Source organism: Helicoverpa zea, chromosome 28 (assembly GCF_022581195.2).
Source record: "Helicoverpa zea isolate HzStark_Cry1AcR chromosome 28, ilHelZeax1.1, whole genome shotgun sequence".
Classification (NCBI taxonomy): Eukaryota; Metazoa; Arthropoda; class Insecta; order Lepidoptera; family Noctuidae; genus Helicoverpa; species Helicoverpa zea.
Genome location: NC_061479.1, coordinates 4,542,974 through 4,562,869, shown reverse-complemented (window position 1 = coordinate 4,562,869; position 19,896 = coordinate 4,542,974). Strand labels below are relative to the sequence as shown.

Genomic DNA, 19,896 nt, shown 5'->3' with positions numbered 1-19,896 from the left:
TCATTGTCATACGGTTAACACAGATATATGAATTCACGAGGAAAGTTCTATAAACCTGTATAGAACATTTATTTCATAAAAATTAAAATAGATTTGTCCCTGTTTACATCCTCATAATTTTTTTACAAAATACCTACAGGTACATTAAAATAATATGACCATAAAAACAAATAAATTACATTCATCATAATTATGTTTTTATTGCAAATAATTCTAAATAATAAAAATATCACAAAATTAGACACTAAAATATACAAAGATCCGAATTGAGAACCCTCTATTTGATAAGTCGGTTAAAACAAAACAATTATAGATTTTATTTAAGATTGTCTATGGTGAGCCCTTATCACAGATATTCGACCGTACGGCGCATCATAGACAACACTGTATCTAGTCTGTGATACATTTGTTTTCGGTTTACAAGTATCATAATTAACTTCAGCGTAAACATTACTTTGTCTATCGTTATATATGTTTTCGCTTACCGGAGCGTTATGGAATCCTTCGTTTACATATTGACAATCAGCTTTGTCATTTACGTATGTATTTATATAATCTGGGGCCGGCGTATCGTATATTGTGTATAGATCTTCTTGTTTGCTCTGAAAAAACAAAAAAATATATATGAGATACCTATATACTAAAACTCCAGACCCGCGAGATTTCACTTATTTTTTCATGTATTAAATGGGTATGTTGTGTTAGTAAGTTTACATCTCTGAAGTTAGTTGACTCAAAGATTTTGTTCATGCTTTTTTTTTACTTTTGGAGTCAATACTTTGTTTCTCTGGTAAAAAAGATAAGCAAAGTTTCTCAAGTTGTCCAAAAGTTAATTTCAGAAATTCGAAGTTATTTGGCTCGAACTGTATTTACCCAAGGATATGCATACTTTTTAACTAGTAGACGGTTCGGGTCGCGGACGAAACCGCGGGAAACAGCCAGTCAGGAAATAGTTTGCAAAAGTTTGAAGTAAAATCTACTTACATGTTCATTTTTGACGTTTCCATGTCTTTTAAAATAGCACCCTACGCCTATTAAAATAAGGACTAAAATCGCAGCGCCAACAGAACAGCCTACGATCAGAAATGTACTACTCTTGTCCGGATTATTTGTTATTTTTCGTATGTAATTTGCTATTGAGCCTGAAAAACAATACATTTTTTTTAATAACAAATAGATATGTTAGAAGTAAATGAAAATCGAAGTAATGAGAATTTATGTGGGTAGGCAAGTCGCATTTGAAACTTCGGTCTGACTCGTAAGTTGGTTAAAAGTCAAAAAGTCGAAAGTTGTAGTTGCAGAAAGCCTGACACCAGTCTAACCAAGGGGTACTGGGTTGACAAGGTCAGATAGGCAGTCGCTCCTTGTAAAACACTGGTACTCAGCCGCATCCGGTTAGACTGGAAGCCGACCCCAACTGTGTTGGGAAAAGGCTCGAGAAATGTATTTCCAAACCATATTGGTTGTTTTAAAACTTCCCCACCCTCGTTTTGGTAGACGCTGGGCCTTATACTTACTCTCGTCTGTATGTTTTGGAAGAAAGCTAATCTTGTATACGTATGTTTCATTGAATTCTGACGTATAAACGCATTGAAAGGATGAGTTTACGTATTCTGATGTTAACTTGATGGTAAACTTAGAGTTGTGTGTCACGTTTTTCGGGTCAGCGTATGAAAAACCTGAAAAATAAATAAAAATGGTTTAAACCTTCGTGCGCGTAAGTATGCCAGCAGTGGATTACCACTGACATATCCATACACATTAAAAAACCATGCTGGACTGCTGCCCCCTCCGAGCTGAAGGAATAGTCCATATTCAGAGCGCTAGGCATGCGTGTTGGTGAGCGCAGTTTGATATGTTTACCTTCTAAAATGGCTGCCCATTTCAAAGCAAGGCATTTAATACCCTACTTCGTGCAATGTGGCGTTTTTACCACCACCATTCGGTCGCCAGAACTACATCCGTTTGATAATTGTAGATTAGAGTTGGATGTTGGTTTGCACCCGAAGTACGTTCTGAATTCTTGCTGTACCGCACATGCCGACTGCATGAAGTCGGCCGCAGCTGCACTACTGGTTTGTATGTATTTACATGAAACCGTTTTCGATCGAGTGGCCGCAGTATGTGCGGTTGGCAGTTGCAGTCAGCAGCAAGAATTCAAAACGTACCTTTACTGAAATGAAATGAAATGAAATTTATTTATTTGCCAGAATAGGTACAATATGATGGACGATACAATAAAAAAAAAATATGGTCTCACTATATTCGACTTATAATTAGTCATGCAAATATTTAAAGTTCTATAATCTTATAGCTAAAAAAGTACCTACAATCATTTTACATTAAAACTCTTTCTCCTCTAGGTACTCTTTGACTGTATAAAAACATTTATCAATAAGCCAATTTCTGAGGGACCTCTTAAATTTACTCATTGGTAGGTCTTTAATGCGAGATGGTAGCTTATTGTATATTCGAATGCACATTGGGTAACAATTTCTACGGTACAATTCGGTTCTCATAAATGGTAAATTTAATTTCTTTGGGAATCTACAGTTAAATGTGCAATCATCACCAAGTTTCTTAAACATATCTTCATACAATTTTGTAAATTTGCAAACTTCCTCTATATAAATGCATGCAAGTGTTAGAATTTTTAGCTGTTTGAAAAGCGGTTTGCATGATGTTAAATTATCCACATTACAAATAGCTCGAATACACCGTTTTTGTGAGACAAAAACTCTGCCAACATGCACCGAGTTTCCCCATATTAAAATGCCATATCTTAATACTGATGCGACATATGCATGGTAGGCTTGCATAGTCGCCTGTTTTGTGGAAACATGACCTAATCGCCACAAAGCATATGCAAATCTGTCGATTTTTCCGCACACTTTTTCCACATGACCGCTCCACGAACATCGTTCATCAAGAACCATTCCTAGAAAGGTGGTTTTGTCCGTTTTATTTAATGATTTGTTATTTAGTTTTAAGTTTAGGCTCGTTTTAGTTGCATCTTTATTGTAAAATTGTATGTAATTTGTTTTGTCTACATTAGGTTTTAAATTATTATTTTCCATCCACTTGGCTATTTCATTTATTGTACAGTTGATTTCATCCTCATAATTTTTCTCTAATTTAGGTATAGTTACCGATACATCGTCAGCAAAAAGTGTGCAGGTATAGTTGGTTACGTCTGGGAGATCATTTATATAAATAAGAAAAAGCAATGGTCCTAAAATGCTACCCTGCGGAACCCCGAATTTATTTTCAATTTGCGTGCTTTGGCACGTTGACCAATTTATATCGTGGCCCTTACTTTCTATTTCAACAAATTGTGATCTGTTTGTGAGATAGCTTTTAATCCAATTGTTAGCGTTACCACGTAATCCATATTTATCACATTTTTTTAATAGTAAGTCATGTGATACGAAGTCAAAAGCTTTTGACATATCAAAGAATACTACGGTGGTCGGTATTTTGTCATCTATATATTTGGTAACTTTGCTGATTAATGAGAATGCGGCGAGGGTAGTAGATTTACCTTTCTGAAAACCATTCTGTTCTTTTCTTAGTATTTGAAATTTATTTATGAAGTGTAGTATTCTTGAATGCATAACTTTCTCATAAACTTTGGAGATAATGGGAATCAAAGCGACCGGTCTGTAGTTTGAGGCATTCCTTTTATCACCTTTCTTATATATTGGCTTGATTACGGATATTTTTAGTCTATCTGGAAATACACCAGCTGATATAGATTGATTTATTAAATGAGTTAGTATCGGGGTTATTATTGGCGCAGCTAACTTAATGATCTGTGTGTTTATCTGGTCATATCCGGTTGCGTTACTATCTTTGAGTGATTTTATTATTCGAAGTATTTCATAACTAGTGGCGGGCCGTAAAAATATACTTGAGTCAGTTTGATTAATTTTGTAATTGTTGATTTTACTATCAAACTCCTTATTAGTTAATTTAATGAAATAGTTGTTGAAATGGTTCGCTATTTCTATAGGTTTATTAATAGTTGTTCCATCTATTTCTAATTCCTGAATATGAGTGTTATATGTTTTTTCATTATTTGTATTATACCTGATTAAGTTCCACGTTGCTTTGCATTTATTTTTAGCCTTGTCTATATATTTAGTATTACTTAGCCTTTGCGCTTTTTGTATGCATTTTCTCATTAAATAATTATATTTAGTATATTTGTTTCTATTTTCTTTATTAGGCATACGATAGTATTGAAAGCGAAGGAGTCTTTTAGTTTTAGCCGATTTCTTTATCCCTTTGCTGATCCATTTCATGTTATTTTTAGTTACATCTATTTTTATTGTTATTTTAGGAAAGCAAAGGTGGTAAAATAACATAAGATTTTCATGAAAGTTATCAAACGCTATATTCACATCTTTTTCATTATATACTTCAGACCAATTCAAATTAGATAGATAGTAATAAAATTTTTGTTTATTTTCGGAGCTAAAGTCTAGTTTAGTAATTTTTCGGAAACGATCTGGTTCGATTTTTGTCTCAATCGGCACTGATATTAACTGGGCCGTTTCATGATCTGATAGTCCTAATGGAATGACTTCACAAGACGAGTCTTTTATATTGCTAATAATTTGATCCAGACATGCGTGTCTTCTAGTTGGTTGTTGTATGTGTAACTGTAGACCAAAATTTAATGCTATTCTATTCAGTTCAGATACACTGTCGTGCTTCCCATCCTTCCTACCTAGTATATTAATATTTAAGTCACCTAGTAATACTATTTTTTTCTTAAATTTATTACGAAGTTTGCACAACATCGTTTCTAATGTTTTTAGAAAAGTAAACGGGTTTGAGTTTGGTGTCCGGTACAGGACAATTACTAAAATGTTGTATTGCGGCAGTTCTATGCCACAACACTCAAAAACTTGTTCCTTAGCGAATTGTTTTACTTTTTCTATGACTTTATATTCAACAAAGTTCTGGCAAAATACACAAACACCTCCTCTCTTTTTATTTTTCCTAGAGAACCAATCAGCTAATTTGTATCCCCTTAAGTTAACATTGCTCTCATCGCCAGCTTTAATAAAAGTCTCTGTTAGACATAAAATATTATTGTTTTTATTTTTGTCATTAAATGAGTCAATTGTTATTTCCAGATGTTCTTTCTTACTTCTAAACCCCGCTATATTCTGGTGAAGAATGTTTAGAGCACTATCATTTTGTTCTTTCTGTCTATCATTTATATTACTAAAATCATCCGAGTGTCTTTTATTGGGTTCGTTATTTTTATCCTCTGCATTATTTTTTATGTTATCAATATCATAATCTGTTATACTTTTATCGACGTTTTTAAAAGGATCTAGGTTATTATTTTTAACATTATCAGTAACGAAATAAATTTATCCTGTTTATTTTTACACTATTGTTTTGTTTGATTTTAACTGAATTATATTTTCTTAATGAATTTTTATAATGATTAACTGATATTTCCTTGTTCGAATCACATAACCACTTGGTGCATCTTGCCTGAGCCATACCTTGGTTAAAGAGTAAATACTTATTATTATAATCAATTGAATCAATTAGCAAGTTTAGTTTATGACATGTGTTGCTATCAGATTCTAAAAAATAACAATTCTGATGGTTTTTACAAATTAACTCTATATACTTATGTAACATTTTCTCATTAAGATATTTATTAGACACAATACTTAATACTATAATAGGACATTTGTTGTTTACTTTTATAAAATTACATAGTTCACTAGAAATCACAAGAGGGTTATTGTCATTCTCACCTATACAAATAATAATTTTGTCCGTTTGTCTACATCTGAGATCGTAATTATTACCTATCAGCTGGGTTGCTGTCGCATTGCTCTTTATTATCCCAGATACCATATACTTCTCGAACTTAGAATTAGTTCTCATGTCATTCAATCGAGTTGCCATGTTTACAATCTGCTGGGTTCCAAGTATATGTATTTTATTTTCTTGACATCTCGTTTGCTCTGTTCTATTAGCTATCTTTATACTATTTCGTTTATCTGAGCTGTTATTTTTCTTCTCAGCGTTTATTGCTTTATCATTAGTAATCTCAGAGCAATCGCGGTCTACCATAGTTTTGACACAATTTATTTCATTAGGGTTTTTTTGCATATCCACCGTGTTTTGTACTACATTTTCAGTAAAATGTTCATTTGTTTTATGTTCAAATTTCTCCTTCCTTACATTAAAGGTGTTTTTAGTCAACAAGTCATTAATTTTATTTCCTTGTTCTTCTACTATTTTTCTCAGACAATTCTTTTCTATTTTTAGACTCTCTATTTGTTTCTCGGCATTTTCAAGTTTCTCTTTTAATTCTTTGATATTATCCTTAAGTAATTTTATTTCTGGATAATTCCACGGCGCCGTTGATAGGTCAGGAAGACTTCTCTGAAGAATGTTAGATTCCGTTGAAATGAATGAGTTGTCATCAATGCTGTCCAGTGAAGCATTTAGAGCCGTGTTTCCTCTTCTGATCGTGATGTTTTCATAACTGCGATCCATTTTAATGTTTTATTTAATTTACTCTTTTCCACTTTGTTATAATTCGACTTCGATAAATTCAATTAATTTTACCAAATCAAGTATAATTTTTTAATGTGATATCCCTGTTGTTCGTACTACGCTCCCCGTTACTGGCGTCAAAATATGTACTCAAAGTTTCAACGCCCGTGTCTCGTAGTTCCATAAAAAAATGCTTAGGAAATCAGCACATTTTTATTACTTAAAATTCTTGAAGAAAACTTGTCTTAAAAAATACATGCAATCACAAAAAGCCAAAAAAAAGTAAGCAAAAGTTGCATGCGTCAGGCGGATTCGAACCAGCAGCCAAAATCATTGACCGAACGCCTCCTCCAACACGCCACTCAGACATTAACAACGCATGCGAATTATCGGTATAGGTTGTAGGCGTAAAGATCGTTGAAGTTTTGAAGCGTCGTTTGATAATTTGAATTTGAATTAACTTGCAGAAAGCGTATTTTTTTTGTGCATCACTTATAAATGTCTATTTACTTACAGTTATTTGTTCACTGGCTTCAATTATATTCAGTTTAACTTCAGTTTTATCGAATATTGTTGGATTTTGTTTTTATTTGTGTTAAAAGTTTGTTTAGAACTGAATCACTTTACTGTATGATGCTTTCGATAAAAAAGGAACTTTCACATGCCACTTTTGTCTGCAAACACTGTCACTGTATATTTGAACATTTTCGATCTTATTTATGTGGTTTACAACTTGTTCTACAGGGTTTTAATATTTTTAATGAATTTTTTTTACGGAGCTTATGTTTACTTGGCGAATAGCGCCATCTATTTTTCTATTCGCCATATATTTATCTATTTACTTTTAAAAATAAATTAACAATGTGCCGTTAACGTTAAAGCTATCATCCTTACCTTTTGTAATGTACTTAATATGAACTGATCCTTTAGAAAATTTGTTAATACAGAAAACATCTACAGTTTCGTCTTCCTTAAAGAAATACTCCGCTTCTCCATCATAAGGTTCCGATAGATTTGCTCTGACGAACGATAACTCTGTATTATTTACTGTTACTTTCACTGTTTCTGTAAAATGGTAAGAACTTTAATACCTCATCTCCCGAGCCTTTTCCCAACTATGTTGCGGTCGGCTTCCAGTCTAACCGGATGCAGCTGAGTACCAGTGTTTAATGAGGAGTGACTGCCTATCTGACCTGCTCAACACAGTGACCCGGGGCAACCTGATACCCCTTGGTAAGACTGGTAATCAGACTTTCTGGCTTCTAGCTGTCCGTAACGACTGCCAAAGATGTTGAAATGACAGCCGGGACCTACAGTTCATCGTGCCTCCGAAACAGGGTCATTGGTGTCATACTTCAGAAGTACATACAATCAAAAAGTTGCATTGGTACTACTTTCCTGAATTGGAATCGAACCCACAGAAATACTCTCTCTTCAAAGGTTGGTGCTTTACCCACTAGGCCACTGGCCACTATGAGCTAAATAGTTGATACAAGAAAAATATTAACAAAAACTTTTCAACGTCTGTTGAACACTTGTCTAAAAAAATGACAGATTAAATTCTTGACCGTTATTTGAAGCTTACTAGTTTGAGATAGGCACCTACGTGTTTTCCGCTTTTATCTCTGTCCTTTTCTACCCCATATCTTGCATCTCTCTCGCACACCGACCAGTTTCACTCCCCACCAGGCAGGAGGCGACGAGTGTTCTCGGCGGCCACAGTTCGTCATTGGCGTCTTGTTTTCCGCCCGAGAAGGTTGGTCTAACCAACCGCTGTAGTATTTCGTTGAAAAATAAACTCAGTGCTCTCGCAGAACACAGGTGAGTTTATAATATTTTATACAATTTGTTAACGGTTTTACCGTTCGATATTCAATTTTGCGAAATCAAGTGTTAATATTTTGTACATCTACCCCTTTTTTGTCACGAGTTTCTTCCGTGTACTTTTTTTTTCAGTAATTTGTTTTCAGAATGAGTGACTTATAAAGCAAATACGGATGCGGTAAATAATAAAGCTACCACAGCCCGTGCACGTGACTATGGAAAAGAAAGCAAGCCCGAAGTTCCTAAGGCACCTGTGGCCCTAGTTCAATCCTGCAAGGCGTTCAACTTTTTGACAAAAAAGAATGGTGTGAGGTGCGGTCCAACCAGCATCTCCTTAGTTCGGACTGGTCACTACCGCACTTGAAGAGGGCTGGTGGTGTCAAGAAAGCTTTTCGGCCTTGAAAGACTTGGTACGCTCCCCTCAGACTGCCAGTAAGTCTGTTAGCCACCCCCCATGGGGGTCGGCTCATTATCACGGCGTGTGATGGTTTTCGGCCTTGAAAGACTTGGTACGCTCCCCTCGGACTGCCAGTAAGTCTGTTAGCCACCCCCCATGGGGGTCGGCTCATTATCACGGCGTGTGATGGTTTTCGGCCTTGAAAGACTTGGTACGCTCCCCTCGGACTGCCAGTAAGTCTGTTAGCCACCCCCCGTAGGGGTCGGCTCATTATCACGGCGTGTGATGGTTTTCGGCCTTGAAAGACTTGGTACGCTCCGCCTAGGACTGCCAGTAAGTATACTAGCCACCCCCCGCAGGGGTCGGTTCATTATCACGGACCCGCGCAGGGTACCAATCTTGCATTTTGCGAGTCGCAGCATCATTACAAAGCAGGGACCAGTAAGTATACTAGCCACCCCCCGCAGGGGTCGGTTCATTATCACGGACCCGCGCAGGGTACCAATCTTGCATTTTGCGAGTCGCAGCATCATTACAAAGCAGGGACCAGTAAGTATACTAGCCATCCCCCGCAGGGGTCGGCTCATTATCACGGACCCTCGCAGGGTACCAATCATGCATGTTGCGGGTCGTACCATCATTGCAATCTACCCTCGCAGGGTGGCTTTTTGGATCGACTTTCGAAGAGTCGCCATTATAACCTTCCCTCGAAGGGAAATGGTAATCACACTCACGCTGAATGGCGTGTGACGCAAAACTCTAAAAGCTCCCTTGGGATATCACGAGTAAATTACAATAGGAACCATGTCCAACAGAGGAAACAGAAAGCGTCCAGGACCGCAGGCGGACTTTGATGCGTCCAACAAGGCACGTAAGTTATGACTTTCCAGGCGGGTTGCCTAACATTATATCAAGACCAATGGAAAGAAATGGGAGCTCCGCCTTTCTTGTTAAAAATAATAACTGGGTATCGCATACCATTGGCCAAAAGCCACCTTTGATAGATAATGCCAGATTTGACCAGAGAGTCCAAAGAGATGGATGTCGTCATATCCCAAATGATAAAACAAAAAGTTCTATTGATAGCTGCAAATTCTGCCAGCTTTCTTTCCAATATGTTTCTTGTGCCCAAAAGGCGACGGAAAGAACCGTCCAATACTCAATCTCAAGGTTCTCAACAAGTTCATAATTACGGAACCCTTCAGTTTAATAAATGTTTTTCGGGTGCTAGAGTTTCTTCAGAAAGACGAATGGCTGTGCAAGTGGATCTCGCCCAGGCTAACTTCTACCTTCCGGTAGCTGAAGGTCACAGATATGTTCTTCGACTAGTATACAGAAGAAGACTGCTTCAGATTACGTGCCTACCATTTGGCTTAAGCACGGCACCCAAGACCTTCGCCACAGTGACCAATTTGGGTGGCTCAAACTTTGAAAACTCAAGGGTTACTTATAATTGTGTATCTCGATTTTCTGGTGGCTCACCAAGATATATTTGCCTACTTTGGGATCATTTGCACCATGTTTTGGATGGCAAGTGAATAAATCGCAAGCATTATCAACAAGATAATGTCAAAACGCACTACGTGACAAACAGCACGACAAACTTAGAAGACCTGCATAGCTTGATAGGACTTTTAAACTTCGCAAGTTTTCGTTGTTCCATACGGCAGACTGCATTACCGGGCTCTCCTCACTATCCTCAATGCAGTGTTGAACAGCAATCTATACCTACCCTATTCATGGAACCGTGAGCCAAACGGTGAACAAACCATAAAAAGGGTTCTTATAAGTCACGATTGAAGTAATGATCATATTTTATAAAAATAACTACGAAAGTAATCAGTGGCGGATTAAGAGTATCCGAGGCCCTAAGCACAGAGCCTGTGTAGACCCCCTATTACTTAAATGGAAATAGAAGGTTGAAGAAATTGACCGAGCAAAGCGAGAGTGATGCACATGTAGTTTCAAATGCGCGAGTGAAGCGAGCGCGAAATTTTTTTCGGACTCGTACGGAGGTAAAATTTATCCCAAACGTACTTAATTTTTTGTTTGTTGACAAATGCAAAAACGAAGGCACATAGTTTCTGAATACGCGAGCGAAGCGAGCGCGAAATTTTAATTATTTTTATTATAAACTCAGAACCAAAATTACGTACAATGTAGCCCAAACGTACTTAACTTTTAATTTGTTGACAAATGTAAAAACGAGGACATATAGTTTTTGAAAACGCGAGCGAAGCGAGCGGGAAATCTTGATTATGTTTTAAGACTCAGAACTAAAATTTCGTAAAAGGGCTACATTTCAAACCTTCATTTCTTTCTGTTGGACAAGTAAGATGGATAACGTAAGATCGATAACAACGTCCGCGGACTTAACCGGTGGTCCGCGGACCACTTGGAATGCCTCCAGGCACCACCAGCCCACCACCACCAGGACCACTGATCTAAAGCATCCAAAATTTTCGGATATGTTTGTTATATTGCACTCGTAGTTACAGCGTGAGCTTCCCAACGACTGTACGATAGCGACTTCGGAACGCTATCGTTGCCTATTAATTCTTTGCCCAACGATGAGTAGAAGCCGAAAAAAATTGTATAACAACTGCACAATTGAAAAAAAAAATCACTGCGATCGTACAACAATCTACAGCACTGCGACCAATCAAGTTTAGAGGCGGGGGTGTATGAAGGGTCACTCCCGAACTGCTCGCGCCTTGTGATTTCGGATATATTGTGGATGAATCTCGATAAAATGTAGGTATAAAATGAAACGCCAGCAGAGGATGGAGGCCCCTGGAGAACAGGGGCCCCAAGCACGTGCTTGTTGTGCTTATAGGGTTAATCCGCCACTGAAAGTAATATACTGACAACATTAGAAATGATATTTTAGAACGATGTCTGTGGAACTTATGCAATCTTTTCAAACTTAATTGAAATCAAATATGTATAATAAATGCCGTAAATTATTTTCTTAATTTTAATGAAATATGTAGTAAATCGTTTACATGTAAAATGAACCTATATAGAAGTCTTGACTGTCATACATAGAACCCTACTTAATTGTAGACCACAGATACTAAGAACATTTTACATAAAAATGTGACGTTTTTGTCATCGGTCGGGTTATACCCACCATTTTGAAAAAGTGTCATTCTTTGGTTACATTGTGGGCTCACGGCTCGGTGAATGGAGTATAGCAATGTTGAACCTACCAGCAGATACCTTAGCAGATCTAAAGTGGTGGCTGGTCAGCTGCCACCAAACCTTGGATATTCATTCGCCACTTCCCTGTCACCTTATAACCACGGACGCCTCCGATGTAGGATGGGGGCACAACTGAACGGAACTCCCGTAATGGGTTCATGGAACGAGAGAGAAAAAGGCTTTCACTGCGATCTGAAAGAGATGCTTGCAGTATTAACTGGAAAATCACGGCAAGTTGCTAAAGAGATCAACAGCCATTTTTCAATGCAGAAATGGGACTGTGGTGTCATATCTAAGAAATCAAGGTGGCACCCGATCAAGGAGCCTACCGAACTTGACGTACAGAGTATTCAGTTATCTTGAGCTGTATCAAATCTATCACGTCGTGAATCATATACCAGCCCTATTCAACAGTCAGGCAGACCATCTCTCCCGACACAAACCTCCACCGGAGTGGCATCTTGTATCAGCAGTGGACCTATTTGCCTCGAAGCGAGCCCAGGGACACATAGTTCTGTACTACGTGCCCCTAGATCTGATGGACCCGAAAGCGGGGTTCCACGATGCATTTTTCTCAAGTTTTGACTTACCCGCTAGCATGGGTATTACCGCCACCTTACCTTATACCGTAGGTCCTCAGTCATCTCAATTCAGGAACGGGAGTTAATCTCATAGTAGTTCCTTCGGTGGCACCAGGTATTTTGGCGAGCAGATTTGAAGTCCCGATCATTAGCAGTACCCTACACACTGATGAACCTCGAGCAGAAACCGATAGACACAGCAACGGGGATACCCCCTGCCAAGGTCAAGGAAATGGGGGGGGGGAGGGACAAGGAGTCTCTCCGACTGAAGTCTTCTTCAATCCACACGCAACACTTATCAATCAGCTTGGAGTCGATGGTTAAATTGGGGCGAAAAGTATGAAATTGGATCCTATGAATCCTTGAATCCCTATTTGGACCTATACTTACCCAATTTTTAGCGGACTTACACATAGTAAATAAACTAGCATACAATACTATTTTATTACACAAGTCAGTTATAGCTACACTATGCAATGCAGAAACCACTCTAGAGCTAGGTTCACACGTTCTAGTCGGACACATTTTAAAATCAATAGCGCTGAGCAAACCTGTTCCCCGGGAAGCCGTCCATCTGGAATATTGACCAATTGGTAACCTACTTAAGTGCAGTAAACGTAGACGAGAATAATCCATTTGCAACTTCCAGGCACACTGCTGCTCTTTCTTTTGCTAGCTTGTTTCGGAAAGGCGAGTCCATGATCTTTCCTTGCTTGCAATAGACCCAGAACATTTCAAAAACAACAAAGATAATTTAATCTTATGGCCAGTCTTTGGCTCTAAGACCGACAGTTCTAGTCATAGGCAGTCGGGTTGTTGTTTGATGGATAATCAGGAAAATATAAATCTAAGTCCAGTGTATTGGGTCAGAAAGACTAAAGCCTTGTTAGAAGATAGACGGACATCGGCTAATTCCTTAAATTTATTTATATCCGTTAGAGGCCAACCAAAGGCAGGCACCCGAACGATGATGCGGGTGGATTAAGACATTGTTAAAAGAGGCAGGAATAACTACAACCCCAGGAAGCTTCCACTCGGCGGTAGCGTCAAAATCTGTGTTGACAATATACCTTTGGACGATATATTAGCAAAGGGTAATTGGCGATCAGGCAATACATTTGCCCATTTTTACAGAAGGGAAAGATACCCACTAAATAGAAGTAGCAAGTTATCTCGATTATTTAATTAATCCAGCTGATTAATGTCTATATTTTTGTTACTATTGTTATTAAGAAGTATCGCAATGTTTTTGTTAATTACTATTAGAAAATGAAATCAATTTTTGCTTTTGTTCTTGCATCTCTCTTTTAATTTTTATTACTCATCCTTCGAGCCCCTTTCCCAACTATGTTGGGGTCGGCTTCCAGTCTAACAGGATGTAGCTGAGTACCAGTACCAGTTAACTTTGATTACATTAGTATTCCAGGACGCAATACACATACTTACATGTGATTACTCGTGTACCTAAGTACCTATTTACATACACAATTTCATTGTGCTTTTGCTCACATTGGCGTCCACTTCCACCAGGCGATAACAAACACGTCTCAAACTAGTAAGCTTCAAATAACGGTCAAGAATTTAATAGCAGCGTTTTACCTGAAATAAAACGCATATTAAATACTTACCTTATTTGAAGCTTACATTTTAATTTCTGCCTGGTGTTTTCGACTCAATGACGAACTGTGGCCGCCGAGAACACTCGTTGCCTCCTGCCTGGTGGGGAGTGAAACTGGTCGGTGTGCGAGAGAGATGCAAGATATGGGGTAGAAAAGGACAGAGATAAAAGCGGAAAACACGTAGGTGCCTATCTCAAACTAGTAAGCTTCAAATAAGGTAAGTATTTAATATGCGTTTTATTTCAGGTAAAACGCTGCTATTATGAAGTTGAACTAAGGTCCGTTTTACAGCCACACTTTTTTTAAACAAGTGTTCAACAGACGTTTAAGTTTTTGTAGTAAGGCTGTAAATGTTTAATTCATATAATTTACTTACTTGCGCCTTTAACGTGAAGATGAAAGGGAAATACGCTATTAGTAGTGTTTATTTGCAAAACTTTAGCAAAAGGGTCCCATCCTTGATCGAGAGTCAATACACAATTCCATAATGTATTCATTTCATCGGTGATATTGGAAAACTGAAAAAAATATACAAAATTGAAATATAAATAGGTACAGGAATCCGTCTATATTGACTATATTGACTCCGCCTATATTGACTAGCCGTTTATTGTGACGTAATTATTACGAAGTTTGGTTTTCATATAAAATTCTCTAAAAAGGTATGCACTTATTGCATATTATTTCTATTTTATCTCTTATGTTTTTGTATAGTTAAATAAATATGTAAATACTGACAAAATGAGGTGTTTTTTTTTGACGAAATGCTTTGTATGACATCCGCTTGGTATGACGAGTTTGTAACGTCCCTTCGATGTCATTATAAACGGATTCAACTGTATGACAAAGGGGTAATTCGGGTTGTGAGGTCCGAATGCCCACATCCTATTTAGAAATCTGGGTGGTTGGTTGACGCTTCTCGTGACCAAAAGGCTGGCTATTACCTCGGACAAAGAATCAGCATGGCCATCCAACGGGGTAATGCTGCCAACCTCTAGGGCAGTAGTTCTCACGGGACGCGGGTGAAACCGCGGGAATACGCCTAGTAAAAAATATAATAGATACATATATTGCTCTCACATGAATTCCCGACGCATTTACTGTAGGTCCGTTTTCAATTTGATTGTCTAAATCCAAATTGTTGCACCTGTAAAAATTAAAAAATTGCACTAAGTATACTTTTTTAGAGAGCATAGCCGTCGATAATCGTTGGACGTGATATCATATCTTCATAATGAATTTTACTTCTGACAACCAGTCTTACTTAGGTGTATTGGGTTGCCCGGTTAACTGGGTTGAGGAGGTCAGATAGGCAGTCGCTCCTTGTATAAAACTGGTACTTAGCTGCATCCGGTTAGACTGGAAGCCGACCCCAACATAGTTGGGAAAAGGCTGGGCTGATGATGACCGAATTTTACTTTAATCTATTTAGCCATTTTCAGTTGGCAGCGTAACAAACAAACAAATTTGAGGCAGTACTTAGTACTTAGGGATTCAACCCAACAACCGATCTCTAAATAACTATTTTCTTTATTTTTATACTAGCGACTACTTTATTACTATACATAGATATTCTATCACTCTATCTGTAAAAAAAACCGCATCAAAATCCGTTGCCTAGTTTTAAAGATTTTAGCATACATAGGAATATAGGGACAGAGAAGACGACTTTGTTTTATACTATGTAGTGAGTGATAACTATTTACTTACCAACCACAAGCTATTGAAAAAGTTTTTAAATCTATTGTAAATGGTTCATTTATAGTTGCTACATATCTCGCTTCTGGTATGACGAGCCAATTCTTCGGCATATCTGAAATCGACAATCCAAAAAATCTGTATTTGTAACTTATATCATTGGGAACGGCTGTAATTCAATCTATATATGGCCAATAATAAACACCTACTGAAAAGGACATAATTTTAGGAAAGCATTTTATTTTGAAAATAATGGACGGGTTCCACAGAAAGCGTGTAAGGGTGGAGCTAGTAACGTTCCTCGTCCCCCTCGCCCCGCATGTTGTCGCGCTTCTTTCTTAGGAGATTTTGCGTTATGACATCTCCGCTAGTACCTAATTTTCTTATCCCTGAAATTAGCGCGTTCAAACAAACAAACAAACAAACTCTTCAGCTTTATAATATTAGTATAGATCAGTGGTTCTTAACCGGTGGTCCGCGGACCACTGGTGGTCCCTGGAGGCATTCCAAGTGGTCCGCGAAGCTTAGCTTCGCGACGTTGCTATACGTTAACTAACTTTATTTTTATCGACTTATTTATGCGCGCGCGGGTTTTCGCAAAATTTTACGTAATTTTGGTTTTGAGCCTTAAAAAATAATTAAAATTTCGCGTTCGCTTCGCTCGCGTATTCAAAAACTATATGCCCTTACTTTTGCATTTGTCAACAAACAAAAAGTACGTTTGGGCTAAATTTTACGTAATATTTGGTTTAAGTCCGATAAAAATTTCGCGCTCGCGTCGCGCGCGCATTTTTGGAAACTACATAGGCGTATGTTTTTCTTTCTTTGCATTTGCTTACCTACAACTGCCGACATGCGTTTAGCTTTAAGTAGTACTGAACCAGACTACAGAAATTAGCAGTACACAACAGACTACAAAAATGCAGTCACAAAAATCTCATTAAATTAAATCTGTAAATTTTAGTTTTTTTTTGCTAAATAATAAAGAAATGAGTGCAAATTATAAAGTATACTTGTATTCTTTATCAAAGAACTCTCAATTTAGGTAAACCGATGGTGGTCCCCGGCAAGACAAACTTTAGTTAAAGTGGTCCCTCATGTCAAAAAGGTTAAGAACCACTGGTATAGATATAGATTATGCATGTATTATAAACACAAACTTTATTCTTGAAACACTGATCTGATAAAAAAACCGCATCAAAAACGGTTGCGTAGTTTTGAAAAATTAAGCGTAGGTAGAGAGGGACATAGGGACCGAAAATGCGATTTTGCTTTATACTATGTAGTGATTTATAGTAAATTAAAACGGTGCAATAGGTAATGCACATAGAAACAGAAATTAAAAACATAATATAGTCGACAAACGAACTTAAGACAAAAGTGCTTATTACACTTGACTAAATTTAGTCGTCTAAATGCTGCAGTTACTAAATTCATTAAAATGAATTCGCATTTAGGAAGGTAGGTTTTTAAATTTAATAAAAAGTACAGCTACTGACTCACTACATCATTTAAAAACCTAATTAGGCTACTAAATTTAGTAAAGTGTAATAAGCCCTTAACACGGGAAAGTGGACACTTTGGGAACCCTTTTCTCACAGAAAACCAGACATACACGCATAATATTTGTTCAATGCTTCAAAACTTACCCAACCCGATATTAGCAGACACAAACAACACTTCACAATTAATTAATAAAACTATAGCAATTAATATTTTTAATAACATATTAAATTCAATTAATACTAATTTATACGAATAAAATGTCATATGGCTACATAGCAATGTGCAAAATGAATTACCTAGCTGCGTCTGATGAAGGCCAACAATTCATTCCATATTTTCCCGGAAAACTGGCTTAAATAAATATGTTTCATTGTCGTAATTGTAATTGCTCAAATTATTTATAAATTATATGAATATTGTTTGTTGAAAAGGGCCATTAACTTGATCAAATAATTTTCTATCTAGGTAGGTATACTAATATTACCAACATATCAAATTGAATTAGTGATTTCTGACACTTACACGAATATTAGACATTTAAATAAACTACTTTTACGGATTATATCGCAGTTATATTTAATATTATTTAATCCCGACGTTTCGGATCCTTTACAGCATCCATGGTCACGGGCAGACTAAGGTGTTGGTCGTCGCCCGTAAATGTAGTTTTATTTAAATATCAAATTGAATAGTTTTTTCAGCATAACATGCTAATCTTAGGAGATACTATTCCGATATTTATCAAGGGAGGCTAACGACTACTTTATATCCTAGTACTGGAAGTAGTTTTGACGGGAAGCGGGTGAAACCGCAAGCAGGAGCTAGTCACTATATAGTTAAAACGAAGTTCTTGGCACCGTTTGCTTGTTGGCGATTGACTTGAAAACTATTGCACGGGTTTTGTTATGGTTTTTACCAATAGATAATAGTGACGCATGAGGAAGGTTTACAAATATCTGTTATGTTACATCACAGACTAGTACTTTTGAAGAGAGACTAACTGTATAGTTCTATAGTAGAGTATTTATTAACTACTAGCTTCTGGCAGCGACTTCACCCGCGTCGTGTTCGGTTATATCGCGTATCCAAGAGAACTCTTCAAAAGTCCGGGATAAAAACTATCCTATGTTCTTTCTCAAGGTACACTCTATATCTGTACCAAATTTTAATAAAATCAGTACAGTGGTTGAGACGTGAAAGAGAAACAGACAAACAGACAGTTAATTTCGCATTTATAATATTAGTAGGGATAATTCGTGGTGACCTAGTGGGTAAAGAACCAACCTCTCAAGTATGAATGTGGGTTCGATTCCAGGACAGGCAAGTATAGTAAGTTGAACTCAGTCTTGCGCGCGGCCTTATGTGTGGGTAACCCTTGTACATACACAGTGACTTTGTGTGCGTGACAAAAGGTACAGTCGGGTACAAATACAGTTATTTAGGGGTTACGGCTGTTTAAAGAAAAACAGTTATTACGTAATTTAATGTTTATTTATTTATAATGATTCTGAATCGCTACTTGAAAAATCAAATGATGAATTTTCGGATTCGCTATTCTCACCGAGGTAAATTATAAATTTTGACTCCATGTCAAAATGTCTATAGTATTTTTCTTTTTTCTTTTGTTCTTCTTGTCGACAAGTATTACCCAACATCCCTTCATCAATATGACTTAAACGTTCATTTATGAGTTTCATTATTTCCGTCTTATTTTGGTCGACATTATGCGAAGCAATATTATTTTTTAAAATTCCCCACACATTTTGTTTACATTATTATACTAGATTATACGTCTTTTTACATTCTTAGTCCACACTTTTATTTATTGTCCGCGTACCCCGAGATCTAGAAAATATGTAAAGAGTATTTAATTCATCTTAGATATTTCACCTCATTTATTTCTTAGATACTGTCAACGTCAATTTGAAAAAACTTATGAGAAAATAATGAAAAACTGTAAAATGTAATAATAAAAAGCTTTGAATGTTGTTTCATTTTTTGAAACGCTATAGATAGTTCAACTCAGATTTGCGCGCGGCCCTATGTGTGCGTCGGCTTGTAAATATACAACTTTCATTCGTGTGACAGTGACGTCGTCCGAGCATGACGTGTTCTTATCGCTTTTTGTTATGGGTACAGTCGTTTACGAAAATGTCTAGTTCTTCACGGAGAAAATGTTTAAGGAGTCAGGTAGCGTTTCAAAAAATGAAACAACATTCAAAGCTTTTTATTATTACATTTTACAGTTTCTCATTATTTTCTCATAAGTTTTTTCAAATTGACGTTGACAGTATCTAAGAAATAAATGAGGTGAAATATCTAAGATGAATTATATACTCCTTACATATTTTCTAGATCTCGGGGTACTGTTATATAGTTAGGTGATTTGGAATAAAAGGTCCAATTTCCAAATATTAGGTATATTAGAATTTTCTGCAGTAAAACACAAATGAGTACATAAAACGTCACTGGTAAATGTCACTGCATGAGAGATACACTGGATAAGATAAAGTCACTGGATGAGAAAGTC

The 19,896-nt window shown here is 37.0% G+C and overlaps 1 protein-coding gene across 2 annotated transcripts; it reads right to left on the bottom strand.

The window, feature by feature from the left end:
• Positions 1 to 222: 222 nt before the first annotated feature.
• Positions 223 to 17,732, bottom strand: LOC124643614. Of its 2 annotated transcripts, none has more exons than XM_047182628.1 (8): positions 17,663 to 17,732; positions 15,873 to 15,975; positions 15,243 to 15,309; positions 14,539 to 14,680; positions 7,432 to 7,602; positions 1,518 to 1,679; positions 985 to 1,142; positions 223 to 602 (listed from the first exon to the last, which is right to left on the bottom strand). In XM_047182628.1, exons 2-8 carry the CDS (start codon positions 15,971 to 15,973, stop codon positions 321 to 323), a joined length of 1,083 nt encoding a protein of 360 aa, XP_047038584.1. In that variant the 5' UTR covers positions 15,974 to 15,975; positions 17,663 to 17,732; the 3' UTR covers positions 223 to 320. The 2 variants fall into 2 exon arrangements, with proteins under 2 accessions (XP_047038584.1, XP_047038582.1); XM_047182626.1 differs by lacking the exon at positions 17,663 to 17,732 and adding an exon at positions 17,510 to 17,648.
• Between the last annotated feature and the right edge of the window lie 2,164 nt (positions 17,733 to 19,896).